Raw genomic sequence first — 15,000 nt, forward strand, 5'->3', positions numbered from 1 at the left:
ACGTGACAATCGGAATGCCTTGGTGCGTAAAACGATGCCACCGGCGGTCTACTCTTGCACTAGTCTAGCCCGTAACATGTGTGTATGTTTTAGCAGCTACATAATCGGTGAGTGAGCTGCGCGGCAATTGAAGATCATCCGTACCCAGCGAGCGGCGAACAAATATTGTTGCCAAATTTCAAAATTCTAATCGAATAAGACACTGCACGTCATCATTATCGTTGATTTATGCTGTTTAATACGGTGCTTAAAATAAACAAACTGATAATGTTTTCTTCAATGTTTTATTACTAAAAAAAAGAACAAATTTACAAAAACAAAAAAACCGTAGGGCGATAACTAGCTAGCATAACTGCTGTTCTTTTTTTTTCCTTCAGATTTACGTTCCCTTTCTGTGCCGTGTGCTTCCTTCTCTCCCTGTGTTTGTTTCTAATGTTGTTTTGATCTTCGATCGAAAGCCAGCTTAAATGATCCTCTCGTCTTAGTACTGCCGTAGCGCCATTTTATACATTTCAAGGTAGATGTTTTGTGTGCCATTTTATCTTGTAAAGTTACTGCTGCCCACCGAGTCCAACCATGATTACGTAAGCGATGCGTTGCATTGCAGATGAAACGCCATCGAACGATGTAAGCTGAGATTTTAGGTTTGGGATTAACCCGACAGTTCTGATGCAAGTGGTGGTAAAAAGATTGAATGTGGTACAGGCTTGCATACCATACCACACGACAGAACAAGCACCTTAGAAGCACTTGCGGTGGACAATTCCTGGGCCACCCTCATCGTACTCGTGCTTCGAGATCCACATCGACTGGAAGGTGGACAGCGAAGCCAGGATGGATCCACCGATCCAGACGGAGTACTTACGCTCCGGTGGTGCAATGATCTTGATCTTGATCGTCGATGGGGCGAGGGAAGTAATCTCTTTCTGCATACGATCAGCAATACCTGGGTACATGGTGGTACCACCGGACAGGACACTGTTAGCGTACAGATCCTTACGGATGTCAACATCACAGCGCATGATGGAATTGTAGACAGTCTCATGGATGCCAGTAGATTCCATACCTAGGAACGACGGCTGGAACAGTGCTTCCGGAGCACGGAAACGCTCATTGCCGATGGTGATGACCTGACCGTCGGGAAGTTCGTACGACTTCTCCGAAGAAGAAGAGGCAGCTGCAGCCTGCATTTCCTGCTCAAAGTCCAGCGCGACGTAGCACAGTTTTTCCTTGATGTCACGGACAATTTCGCGCTCAGCCGTGGTGGTGAACGAGTAGCCGCGCTCGGTCAAGATCTTCATCAGGTAGTCGGTCAAATCGCGACCAGCCAGATCCATACGCAGGATAGCATGGGGCAGAGCATAACCTTCATAGATGGGCACAGTGTGCGAAACGCCATCACCAGAGTCAAGCACAATACCGGTGGTACGACCGGAAGCGTACAGGGACAGCACAGCCTGAATAGCTACATACACTGCTGGCGACGCGAACGTTTCAAACATGATCTGGGTCATCTTCTCACGGTTCGATTTCGGGTTCAGGGGGGCCTCCGTCAGCAGGACCGGATGTTCCTCAGGAGCAACACGCAGCTCGTTGTAGAAGGTGTGATGCCAGATCTTCTCCATATCATCCCAGTTCGTAATAATGCCATGCTCGATCGGGTACTTTAGCGTCAAGATACCTCGTTTCGATTGAGCCTCATCACCGACGTAGGCATCCTTCTGACCCATACCGACCATCACACCCTGGTGACGCGGACGGCCAACAATGGACGGGAAGACGGCACGTGGTGCATCATCACCAGCGAATCCGGCCTTGCACATACCGGATCCATTGTCGATGACTAGTGCTCCCGCATCATCATCACACATTTTGGCTGAGTGTTATGATTTGTCCTGCAGGAAAAAGATAAAAGCCTGATACATTACAAAACGCTTCGAAAGAGAGCCGATCCATTTGGCCAAACACTTATATTTCCTCCCCCCATCCGCTTGGCGCAACACATCTGGATCGTAGCACATACCATCAGGTTGGGTTTGACAACCAACGAACGAGACATTTGGAAGGACGATCACAAACAAACAAGACGGCACAGGACATCCACATAACGCTTTGGAGACGAACGGACGGACTCAGGAACATGGACGAACACACTGGCGCTCTGGACACTGACCGACGGTCACGAAGAAAGATGAAAAACCTTGCTACACACGGAGCTTGCTCTCCCAGCTGACAACTATGTGATTTACGGCAAAACCGAACGGTGAGTGACCCAAGAACTACCGATCGCACTGTTTTATATCGATCTATCGATACCGGCAGACCCCTTCGGCAAATGTACCAGCGAGCCTTACAAGGCGTTTGGTGTGTCGCGAATTGTGCGCTAAAAATCCGCGGCTCGGATTCGATTCGTGGTTCCGATCGCGAACCGATCGATCACCGTTCGATAGTTCGACAGCTACGCAGGGTGAGTGTGCGCTTGCGTGTGGAATTTCGCGATGCGTTTCGCTAGTTTGACGGTTTTGGTGAACCGATGTCTATTTATGGAGTATTATTTTTGCTATGTCCATCGAATTAAGTTGGTACGAAATAGCTCCAATTAAGGAAATCCGTATCGATAGAGAGGAGTTGGGATATATTGAATGACACATGAGAGTCATGCATTTAATATATTGAAGCTTATCTATCATTCGGATCTTACATCAGGAAGTTCGCTTGAGATAAGCATCCCAATATCTTCCAGATCCAGAAATTACACCCATTAGTTTCCAGGTTTATCTCTCCAATATTATGCTCAAATAAAAACCCTCCCACGGTAGGTTTTTTGGCAACTTCATCCAAAAATCCTCAGCTGTTCATGGCTGTACTGCAGCATCCCTAATTACCTTCAACTTTCTCGCTGACCCAAATTTCATTGATAGCATCAAGCCATCCATTCAGTTATTGCCCGCCCGCAAATGTCACATTTTCCCATCCACGCCGTGTTTACCTTTCGGGACAGGAATACTTGGCAAGCCCCGGTAGCGCTACAGTAGCACCCACTACTCGATTTGGCCACGTTTCCCATAGGCAGTTGGGCCGTTTGCGATTGCGTTTGCCCGCTCGCTTGGCTATATTTAAACGATCATTAAATGTTCGGCCACTTCTCCTCTGCCAGCTGCAGCACCTGCTTCGGACCGATCGACCTAAACGCCGAATCGATCCTCTCTGTAGTGACATCAGTGTGATAAAGATCACTGTTTCGGTGTACCGTGCAGAGGCGCCAAATATGAACAGGAACATCATCAAGCAGGAGGGTGGTCAAACGTCACCGCATTCGATTCGGAAGCGGAATACACACATATACACCTATGTGATTTTCATTACATTGTTGCACCATGCATCGACAACTTGAGACATTCGCAGGCCTTTTTGTTACCATTTATACTGATAAAAGACAGTACGAGAGGACTGTCGGTATGTCTCGAGTCTTGAAAGTTTTGTCGCGACTAAATTACCAACAGCTGACAGTTTTCTGTGCCCCTCCCCATCCCTGCCATCCCTGGTGGGCAAGGTTTGCTGGCGCTATTGGTGATGCACTTGGATCGTACCGGGGCGTTCTTCTGTCTATCGCCTAAAATGGAAACGTCTCGTGCGATCACAGAAGAAATGCTCGACTGTACCATGTCTCACGCCAACCGTATCTCAATACCGACACATGTGTATATGTATCAAGAAGCTAGCAGTTGGCACCGTGAATACACCGTCGGAAACTTCTGTACCAAAGTGTTGCTTAACATAGATTTCTAAAAATAAGGCCTCTATCGAAGTACCGGCATATCACCATTACAGAGACACGTTACCGAAAAGGCCACAACACGGTTTCTTCCTTCGCGCCCTATCTGGTCCCTTTACCGCGTAGAACACCCAACGAAACAATCAGATCAATCTGATCGCAAGCGGCATCTTCATTTCAGCTAGACCCTCGGTAAAGTCTACAACGCATCGTTATCGCCGCTGCACAGTAGCGTTCCAGCTCAGCAAGTGTTACTACAGCGCGGACCAGGTGGTTGGGTACACTGTACAACACCTTCACGCCCTGAACTTGGCACTGACAGTAGTGCAAGTTTTTCGCACGTTCGATCTGTCCAATCTGGCCAGTGTTCCATGGTGTGTGGAAATGTGGCAATGGCTCAGAACAGAAACCGAAACCATTCCAACGAGTAAGGGCGTGAAGATTGGCGCATACAACATTGCCGTGCTTGTGGAGCGTGGAGTCCCCCCTAGGCAAATGGTGCAACAAATTCACACTAAACGGAATGCCGGGTGATGGATGATGGATACGTAGTTTAAAGACGGTTAGTTTTAATGGACGCCTACACACGTTGGCACGCGACACGATGCTTACATTGAGTGTTGGTTGTATGATCGACGCTGGGAAAGTTGTCCAAGCGAGATGTTGTTTGGTGCGATGGTGTGTTTTGCTCACTAAATGATACAACGTGTAGACGAAAGCTTGTTTACATCTTGGACAGCGAGTTGAACGCCGTCCGGAAGTCATTAGTCATTCCTGTGTTTTAATATAAATTTCTATTCCACCTTCCAAACAAACATAGTAATAATTAGTGTCCTCAGCCGCTAATGGTCCTTCACAAGAAACAATAGCTTACAAACTACTCCCTCTTAAGAATGAAACAAAAACAGATACACACACACACTATTTGTCCGCAACTTATCGCAAAGTTGCTTCTGGTCTGCGTGTCCTTCCAGACGACGCGTACGCCCAACGAAATAAATCACCCAGAAAACTTACATCGTAATTTTTAAATGAGGCATAAAACTACACGCTTCTTTCCGTCTTCGTTGACATCCCAATTTCGGGAACTTAGCCTTTACCTAGTCTAGCACACAACTTCCAATTTCCTCGTTTGAATAATATCGTCTCGGGTTCATGCATTATGCAAAAAAATGGGGCTTTTTTTGGAGGGATCCTGGAGATATCCTGACGCTCGCTCCAGTTCGTTCGTATCATAAATCATTGCACAATAGAACATTAGAAACAGAACGGTAGGGCGATGGGTGTTTTTTGGGTTTTTACTAGAATTGCCGGTTTTTTTTTCTTCTCCCACTTCATTGTGGACTCTATTCGGAGGATCTGTTTTGGAAGGAATGCAGGAGATTGTCGGATGAAATATACGAAATATATCCTTTTCCAATAGTTGTAAGAACAATTGTTAGCGAAATTGGGGTGACATAATTTGGAGTTTAAGTTATTGTTTTTATGACCTGATTCTCTACGACTCCAGGAAGGCATCGACATGCACTTGTGCTGAGCAATTTATTACGCTACATACATCTCTCACCAATTTAAACGCCATGCTCCCTCCCCCATAAACATTCCTCCTATCACTGCAAACGATTTTTAAATGTTTGTTTGGAGAGTTATTTTTTGAAACGTCAACACTCGCTCATCGTCCGACAGATTATGTTAACGATCTCCGGCGTGTCATAACATCCATTGGGGCGTAACAAATTGACCGAAAGCTGTGACTTGACTGGGGGGGTTTCCCAATGCTTTTTTTTATTTAACCAAACATCCACTACTGGACACAGAACGGGTCGGGACGAGACCACCTTTCTGACACGCTGTTGACATGGCTGGGAAAATGTTGTTCCACGCGAGAACATGGGGAAAAGGCAGTTTTTTGTTGTTGTTATTTTGTTGGTTGGAAGCACGCCACTGTCATCTGGTTGTGTCTTCTCGCGCGCCACTAGCACTACCTTGTGGGGAGCGTGGAAGCACGCGACAGGAGGCTGGGATTACGGTTGACTTGACACTCGATGTCACGCGTTTGATGGGCCCACTTGCCGACCGTAATCGTGGGTGACCTGCGGATAATTAGTCTGCACTCTGCGGTGCGTTGTTGGTGTTCGGCGTGGGAAGCGACCGTTGTTGACAGGTCCAGTGGAAGGTGTGACAATTTAAAGCGAACCTCCGCCGAAACCCACAGCGCCGCAAGATACTCTTCCATGACACTAAACCGTCAATGATTTATTAAAAGGGCAATCGATGTGAGGAGCGAACAGCCTTTATGCTACGGAAACAATTTAATCTGGCGCGGATACAATTAATTACTTTCATTCTATCATAATTTGTTTGCTTCTGCTTTTTTAGAGATTTTTGTTTCATTTTATAAATAATTTTATGTAACTATTAACAATTACCGGCTATCATCAGAAAAGACTATTTTTGTGTTCCACACAATCCTATTCGTAAAGCAAAACAGTGACGCAACGGTGAGTTATATTTGCCGCAAAACAAAATCGTAATTCTTCATCATTCATTACACGCGTGAGCTCCTCCTTGGGGACAGATATTGCCCGTGTCCAATCTTCAAACGAATCCCATCCTTTGCGATGGGATGCTAAGAATAAATTTTATTCTCATACAATTTTTAACGCGTTACGGTGTGTGTGTGTGAGATAGTTCATACTGATTTCTTTGCTGTTAGTCAACGGAATAATTCTTTAAGCCGGTGTTGAGGTGAGAATCAAAACAAAGGCCGATTACTATAAATGGACAAACGGAAAGCGTTGATTTTTGAAGAGCGAAATAAATGAATCCACGTGCTTGGTTATTTTTAGTATCATAAGTAAGTGAGATGAATAGATCAGCACACTCAGGTTCAAATTGATGGCGTTGTGTTTGGCCTAGCTGTTACTTAAGATCTCCCTGTTTGGTAACAGGGTGAAATAAACACAGAAAAGTAAAGAAGAAGCTTCAGAGGTTCAGAGGTTGGTATCAGTTTGTACACTAGTCTGTACACCGATTCTCCTTGAATGCTTTAGTTAAACGGAAACTTAAATTAATCTAATTCATTCGACGTTTTGCTTAAGAAATAGCTAATTAAGACAAACGGGCTTGCGGGCTCACCCAGAAAATATTCTACCCAGTTCGAATTTCAACCCAGCTATGACTAGGATAAATGTCAGATCAATCATAAATGTTATATCTTCTTCAATCCTGCTTTTATTGTGAGGTCTCTTAAAGCTTATAATGATACTTCATTACTAGAATCTGATGATCACTAAAGTTTATCGAAAACAGAACATCGTATGGGTTAAATTGACAAGTTTGACAGTTCTGACTCATAAGATCAACACCTACCTACTACTTTTGCTATAAACTGACTAGATTCCTAGCGTTCTTGATCTCCTGCATCTCTTGAGCTTCTTGTAACAATCAAAACTTCCTCTTGCCGCGAATCGTAGACTGATTTAAAGTCATATTTGCAGCACGATTATCACACCTAAATTATTTACAATCTCCGATGAAGTACTCGGCTTCAACTTTCTTCCGCTCGCTATAAACGACCATAATCTTGCTTTACCGCCCAAGAAACGAACAACTTATTCTTACCCCTCCCAAAAACCATTTGGCGATGCGGTCGGTTCGAAATAATGTACGACTTTGGTACCTGCAATCCTTACGCATTCCTTTCGTGGGACCGGAAGTAGCTCCCAAGGAAAGATCCAGGAAACACTCCTTTTGCCTTCCCACCGTATGCTGCACGGACTTTCACACTCACATACACCATCAGTCACTGTCCGGGTGCTCACATGAAGTGCATTAGCGGTGCACCAACGCCCGTATCCATATGAGGCACACCGAAAAATTACCACAAGCGAGTTTCCAGGGCATTATTCTTTCCCATACATCCCTTTACGGCTTGGTTGTCCCTTCCGCCCCGAAACACGAAAACCCACCTGGTGTACCTGGCTGGTGCACTTGTCGGGGCGCTTTGCGAGGCATAAATTTTTAAGCATAATTGCACCATAAAATTGTTCTGCTCCACGAACGTGACCGAGAACTTTTGCCCGACCGACCTCCGTTTACCGTGAGTGTTGCGGCCAATACTTGCGGTGGCCACTGCAAAACTTTGCCCTTCCATCATCTGACGGGCTGGCCCGGTGCGATCGAAACCCTGGCGCGAAAGCGCAAGAAGCTGTTTTTTTTATGTTGTACGTCTCTCAAAATCCTAGCTTCTGGCACTGACCCTGCTGCAGCAGTAAAAGCAGTAAGGCAGCAGAGCCCGATTCCTGTTCGCTTCCGGTTGTTTCGCGTGTGAAGCAACGCTAGGGCAAAGGTTAACAAAATTACTCATATCGCTAATGCTGGCGAACGGGCGGAAGGTGGAAAACCTACCCCAATATACTGGTGCGCCGGCCGGTAATAAATATCCATCAATGTGTCCCCTTAAACCCCGGACCCGATGTTGTATCCAAAAAAGTACACGGAAGAAAAATTAACTCAAACGAAAATGTTCAATTCCGGAGTAGGAGCGTTAAATTAGAAGTTTTTTTTTTGTTTATAAATATGCGTTTCCTTATAAAATAACGAAAAAATGAAACGTTTGAACGATTTTATTTAAAATTGTGCATATACAATTGCATACCTTTAGGCGTAATACGCAATGAAGGTAAAATTCGAGCAGATAGACAAATTCATGCGGAATAATCGACCTATTTCGTTCAAATTTGTATTAATTTAGCTAAGTTTGAAACAAATACGCAAATTAAAAAAGTTTATTAACGAATCTACATTCCTAAAATGTTCTAGAAATGCAGACAAAAATAAAAACGGGCTGCCAGATGTAACGTCACGCGAATCAAAGAATGTCAACGAGCGTCTTGTGACGTCAACTAGATCAATCGCACTTCAAGTTCCAGCTATCTGTGGCATTGTTATATTTTTAGTGCAGCTTTACCAGTTTTTATACTGTTTTTTTATAACTGTGAGTAAGTAAAAGTATCTATTTTAGGTTAGTTACAAAAGTATTGCTTAGAGATAAAAGAAGATCATCGTCAATATGTGAATTATCTTTGCGGTAATGAAGAATCGGCACATTCCAACTGTGGTTAACATCATCTTCCAGGAATGGTACCTTTTTTACCCCGAGAAATGATTCGCAGTTTTATACGATCAAGCCAATAGATGTATTCTACGCCGTTGTATACATTCCACAAGAAGCATCATTTAGTATCATCGTAGCGCAAAAACATGCAAACAAAGATTTCACATGCTTTTTTGCTACACCTTCGGAATTCGGTATCCAAGGTTGCTTAGATTGTTTCTTTCCTATCACGCAACGTGAAACCCTTCGAGTAACGCGGGAGTGGGAGCTTCCGGTTGGTTTGATGCCTCGCAGGAATTAGCGAACTGTCGACTCGAGAACGAAATCCGAGGAGACCATGTGCAGATTTCAACTGGAATACGTCACCGGATGATGCGATAATGTTGGAGGTTGAGTCGATGCATCCGGCGACGACTAAAAGATCGGAACCAAATTCTCATCTTTCACACTTAAACTGAAAAGAACGGAAGACATTCATTTCATGGCAGTCGCCAAGTGTTTGTTAAAAGTAAATTTATCTAGGTTTATTATTGCATTCTTACTTTCATGACCCGATGGTGCGTATAACTCTACCACGCTGTCTGTCGCGTGCTCAAAACACATTCAAAAACTGAAAACGGAATCATCTTAAGACGCATCGATTTTCTTCACCTCCAAAAGGAAAAAATACGTTTTAGTTTTGAAAAGAAAAAACGCGCTTGCTTATGGAAATTTATACCACCCTTCAACAATTCGACGAAAAAGAAAACGCACCCAATAGTGTCCATCCACACGTGATAATAGGAAATGGTGTGTGTGATGAAGGTGGTGCACTGAAGTCACTTTCTTTTTTAAAGTCACCGGTGAGGAGTCTATCTTTGAACGAATCGCCTCATTCGATTTGTTTCATTGACCCCATAAAATGCACCTTTCCATCTCTCGGGGCTTGCCGAAGAGCCGCTGGCACGTGGTGTGTAATATACTCGAAAAAAAGGGGAAGAGATGATCCGGTTGCAATTTGGCACACACGCATGTATGTGTAATGCCACGAAAGGGTGCTGAAAATGAATGACACTCAGTCCACGCGGTCAACAAATGTTGCCTTTTATGGTACGAGTTTGAGGGAAGCCCTAGCAGTCACTTTTGTATGAAGGAAAAAGAACTTTTTCGCTTCATGATATGTAGATCCCGTTTGTGTAGTGCAAAGTTGAGGTTGGGTTAGGAGATTGAGAAGAAATTCCTTGTACGGAGACGACATTTCTTCCTTGTCGAAAATTAGTTTGATTTGTTTGAATCACTTTCAAAGTCCAACAGCAGCTGCTGTTATCTTAATGTCCTCGTAAAGTCTTTTCCATGTACAAATCAGCTCTAGCTTTTGGGCGAGGCTAGCATAAACACCAACAATGCGAAACATTCAAAAATTAAGATAAACTAATGGATACTGCACACCACCCTATCTCACAACCTCTTTGTCAAGTGAAGTGCAGAAGTTAAAAAGGAAAAACTTTACAAACAATTCAAAGCGTGCGCACACTCGCCACAACAAAAGGGAAAAGAGCAGAGCTGTGTGACGCAGCACAATCCGATAAGAAAGTCTTGAGATGATGATGACGGCGGCCACTGTCATGCAAGCGCTGTTTTGTGGCTGTTGCACCGCTCTCGTCTTGCTGCGGTCCGTTGCATTTGGCCAACCTTTTTATCGTCCACTAAAGACATCTTTACCGTGTCTTTCGACTCCGATGATAGTGCGAAAACACTAATAATTATCATGAAAGGCGTTTGCATCCAATTTTGCCATCCGCTTTAGTACGTACTAACAAAGGTGCAAATGTGTGGACAATAAATTTTCAGCAACCGTTTCACGTGGCCCCGAGGGAAGGAAGAGAGATGAGATGTGTGACCTGTTGAGCGCAATGAGGATTAAACATAGCCAAAATATTGTGAGCTTTAAATTAAAAATATATAATTTACGGTGTGGCGTATCTGTGTCTCTCTAGTTAAACTTTCCTCTTAAACCGATTCACGTAACCTACCAATACGTCTTCTACCAGTGAGCGTTTTGGGTGGTACGGATTTATTGGAATGGAATGCACATGGACCAATTTTCATCCCAGCTTTTCTTCTCATCCTCTCGCAAAACCGTAAAAGATGTTCTATGCGCCTCACACACGGCGACGATGTAAAGCAAATCGAAAGGTCAATCATAAGCAATTATGAGGCAGCGTATTTAATTATGGTACCATCCATGCACGTAACCTTTGCGCGTATGTGTTGCATCTTTTGCTTTCTTTTTTAGACGCGAACCTTGAGCGGGGACTGCATTTCGGAGACAGAATTAATTTTAGCCGGAATATCGCTCGGCACGGCATGGGGGAATAATGTGCAGAACTGCTTGGTGCAGTTTTGCATCGTTTTAGTCGTCTCCATAGAAGGGCCCGAGAGAAGCATAGAGAAACGAGAAGAAGGACCAACTGAACGATTTTTTTTTCTAAATTTTTGTTTTACCATCATAATACTCCGCAAGGCTATCTTTGGGGAAGCTAAAAATGAAATATTTAGACCTTAAGAAGAACATATCGATTTAGATAAATGTCAGATTTTTCACCGTCCAAATCTTTATTTTTCGGAATATTTTCAATAGGCTTAGACGGATGTAGCCTCAGGAGTAATGTTGCTCGCCCGGTCGTCGCCCAGGGCCCCGACAGCTCTTTTAAAGGACCTCGTTCTAGGAGCCTTATGTTGCGATGTTTCGCAGTAATAGCTTTGTAGTGGGGAATCGTACTACCCCCAGAATTGTTCAACAATTCTTAATTGTGGTTTAATGAGGCCTTGGTTTTCTCAGAATTTTTTGCAACATTTAAAGGCTTACATTTAGGGCTACATTTAATGTCCTACGATTTTATGCACTACTCTGAATCGATCATTTATTACAATCTTCAGAAGTGAACAATTTTTAGTTACTCAAAGTAGTGTAACAAGTGATCAGGAAGAGCCTCGAATCATCCGAATCCGATGAAGTCGTCTGCTTTACTAATTTCTTGATTGATTAAGCCATAGTTGCTTTAAATCATTTGATAAGACTTTTTTTAATATCTAAAATATCCAAGGTCCGTTGCATTTAATATCTTCAAAGTAACTCGGTATCGTTGTTCGCTAATTAGAAGTAAAATATCAACGGCAATTAATTAGACAGATTCGTCTTTTGCCCGTACTTCTGCATTGCTGCTCACTGTCTCTGTATGATTAATCCTCTTAGTCAGATTTACACTCATTGTTACAGTCGCGAAACGATCACGAATCACGTAAACCAAACCCAACCCAATACCGATAGCATGTAAACAAATTGCAAATTTAAATCACAGCTCACTCTCACTTACTAATGCTGCTCATAACACGGCTTACCGCCCGTGAGCAAAGCTCATCCAAATATAGCCCATTAATAATCATCTTCAGGTGATTGTTCGATCCTTACCAATACCCGATCGCCGTCTAACAAAACACCTCGTGGTTGACGAGAATGCTCTAGGTCTGCGTCGGCGTCTTTTATCGATACCTTCCGATATCGTGTCGCCACGAAAGATCGCGTGCTTTAACACTTTGCCCACTCGCAGTTCGCATCAAGCCACAAGTACGAACGAACAGCCAAAGAGCAGCGTGTCTGAAAAGCGCTGCTTCTCATACAAATGATTCACCCGTTTAGGGCATGGGGGCTTTCCTTCCGTCCGTTGCAAACCACAGCCACACGCTACCGGGCAATACTCTCTTCCGAGAGAGCTGTTCTGTGGCTTTTCCTCCCCGGTGCCTTCCGCCGTACCGTTTGGGAAAAAGGTTCCGTTGCAATGGGCGCTAAATTTTCACGGTTATTCATCGCTCTCCATGCCGCTTTTGGCTCTTGGCTCGCGGAATAAAATACCACACGACGCTCTCCTTTGACGCGGGGAAAATATAAGAGCGAATGTGCCGGAACCGCGCGCCTTGTACCACACTACCATAAATGGTAAGATAGATGGTATGGAAAGAATTCATCACGTGTGAGTGATCGCACCCAGAATTGGAGAGGAGAATGTGGCCGACAGGCGGCAAAAAAGCGACGCGACCCCCTGGCCAAGAAGGCGACGAACTGTGTGTGTGTGTGTGCTCTACCAGGGTGGTTTTTATGATGTACACAACACCAGGCAATAATCCGATGAGCCGGGTAATAACGAAACATCCGAGACTTGGCTTTTTTTGTATTATTACTGCTTCGGTTCGACCCGATAGCAATGTAGATGGTAGCAGGAGGTGTGAAAAGGAAGAGGTGTAGTGTCGGGAACACGTGTATTCCTTCCCTCACGGCGTAAGAGAGGTCTAATAACCCCGATGTGTGCAACGAACCGGTGACATATACACCTCGCCGAGACTTCGTAAAGGCCATGGTCCTCTCGTCAGCTAAACTAAAGAAGGCGTCCGCTGCCGGGATCATTGGAGATGATTATTTTATTTTTGGCATTTTATAGACTCGATTTTAATGTTGTCTCTTTATTGTAAGATATTTCTCTCTCTATCCTCTGGAGGTTCCTGAAAATATGATACCCCACATGCAACTTGCAATTGCATACGCGCACACGAACCAAAAAGCGACAGCGTAGATAAATTTATCGGAAACGCAAACGCGACGGCGTGGCGGGCCGACTACGACGGCTCTGATCCAATTCACTATTCCACGCGATTCCGAATGCCAAAGACCTACAGAAACAGATGCACAACGAAAACCCCGTGGCGTTGTTTTCTTTTCCACCCGGTGATGATGGTGGCTGCTGTTGAGAGCCCTTCCCGTTAGCGTAACGTATATGAGTGCGCGCGCGCGGCCTCGTTTCGGGGGCTCCTTTCTACCGTGTGCGCGCACCTACTTGTAATTCGGTTGGTTCGGCCACCTCCATCGTTAGCTTCCAATGCACTCCCTCACACATACAGCCGGCGCTAAAGACCTTGAGGGAAGTTGCAAAGATCTGGGAGCCGAACGCGAGCCCCCTTTTTTTCCATCGTCGGCGCGCTTAGAGGAGTTTGAAGAGATCTTCACGCTTTCCCTAAGCACAGCCGACTGGACGGGAAGAGCAGCCGTTCAATCCGTTCCATTCCGTCAGCTCCGTTTTGGTGTGCGGGTGGTGGAGAACCAAACAGCCAGCAGCACACCCACCTGTGGGGAGAGAGGGTGGAAAAAGTAAAGCGGTTCCCTCCAACGAATCGTGTTTGTGATGCATTCGATCAAGAGCGTCAGTTACCGTTTTTGGACACACGTGTAGATGATGATGATGGTGGCGGCCCTCGCAGAAATGCAATTTTTCTTCCGTCCCAAGACACATCGGGCCAAGTTCATTTAGGATGCGACGGAATCAACGCGTGCAACACCTCGAATACTCGAATGCTCTCGATACCAAAAATAGTTGCAAAGACCATCTACCAATGAGATGGAGAGCGCGGAGACGTGCAAATGGGGTGTAAATATCAAAATATCATACACGACCCTAAACGTGGGAATATGTTGCGCATTCAAAAGAAGGTCCATCGTTGGAAAATAAATATCCACTCAAGTGGTGATCTCTCAGGCGCGGATGCAAGAGTTGGGCTTACATTTAAACGCTTCAATTGAGCCTATACATTGTATGGTAATTTAATTATTATAACTTATTGGAATCCCTAGTGGGTAGGAAAGATCAAGGAGGTCTGCGTACATGGGAACTGCGATACCAGCAACACCGAAATATGTGATTGTTTGTTTGAACGATAAAAAGTGGTGACACAGCTGGGTTGAGTTGTCGCATGTCGCGAGGAATTCGCTGACAGGCATACGGTTCTGATGATGGAATTTTCTGCGATATCTCCGTTGCTTCAGACATCGATCAGCAGCAGCTTCAGACAGAAAGAGGGCAATTTTGTTTATAATTGTAATTCTGAAGATAAATAAAAATTTAGCTTCGGGGAGAGGCATGGCAAGCACCTGCGGAAGACATTGATTTACGATTGGTGAACTAATTATTCATAAGTGTACCATATTTTAAGGCTCATTGTGCGTTAAATGGACTTTTGATTAGATTTTGTAAAGTACAATGAGGAGATGACCAGCTAAATTCGTTAGGAACGCGCGGAA

General features: G+C 44.5%; 2 protein-coding genes across 2 annotated transcripts in view; one reads left to right on the forward strand and one right to left on the reverse strand.

The window, feature by feature from the left end:
• Nucleotides 1-15,000, forward strand: part of LOC126568604 (elongin-C) — a 589,072-nt gene that overhangs the window by 8,308 nt on the left and 565,764 nt on the right. The gene's annotated exons all lie outside the window — the stretch shown is intronic.
• On the reverse strand, nt 725-2,310 carry LOC126568289 (actin, indirect flight muscle-like). The gene is made up of 2 exons (XM_050224741.1): nt 2,174-2,310; nt 725-1,895 (listed from the first exon to the last, which is right to left on the reverse strand). The coding sequence occupies exon 2, from the start codon at nt 1,869-1,871 to the stop codon at nt 741-743; it is 1,131 nt and encodes a 376-aa protein (XP_050080698.1). The 5' UTR covers nt 1,872-1,895; nt 2,174-2,310; the 3' UTR covers nt 725-740.

The sequence above is a fragment of the Anopheles maculipalpis genome, chromosome 2RL (genome assembly GCF_943734695.1).
Source record: "Anopheles maculipalpis chromosome 2RL, idAnoMacuDA_375_x, whole genome shotgun sequence".
In the NCBI taxonomy this organism is placed as follows: domain Eukaryota; kingdom Metazoa; phylum Arthropoda; class Insecta; order Diptera; family Culicidae; genus Anopheles; species Anopheles maculipalpis.

Coding starts and splice junctions, on each gene's coding strand:
- LOC126568289 (XM_050224741.1), bottom strand. CDS start 1,871: ATGTGTGATGATGATGCGGGAGCACTAGTCATCGACAATGGATCCGGT.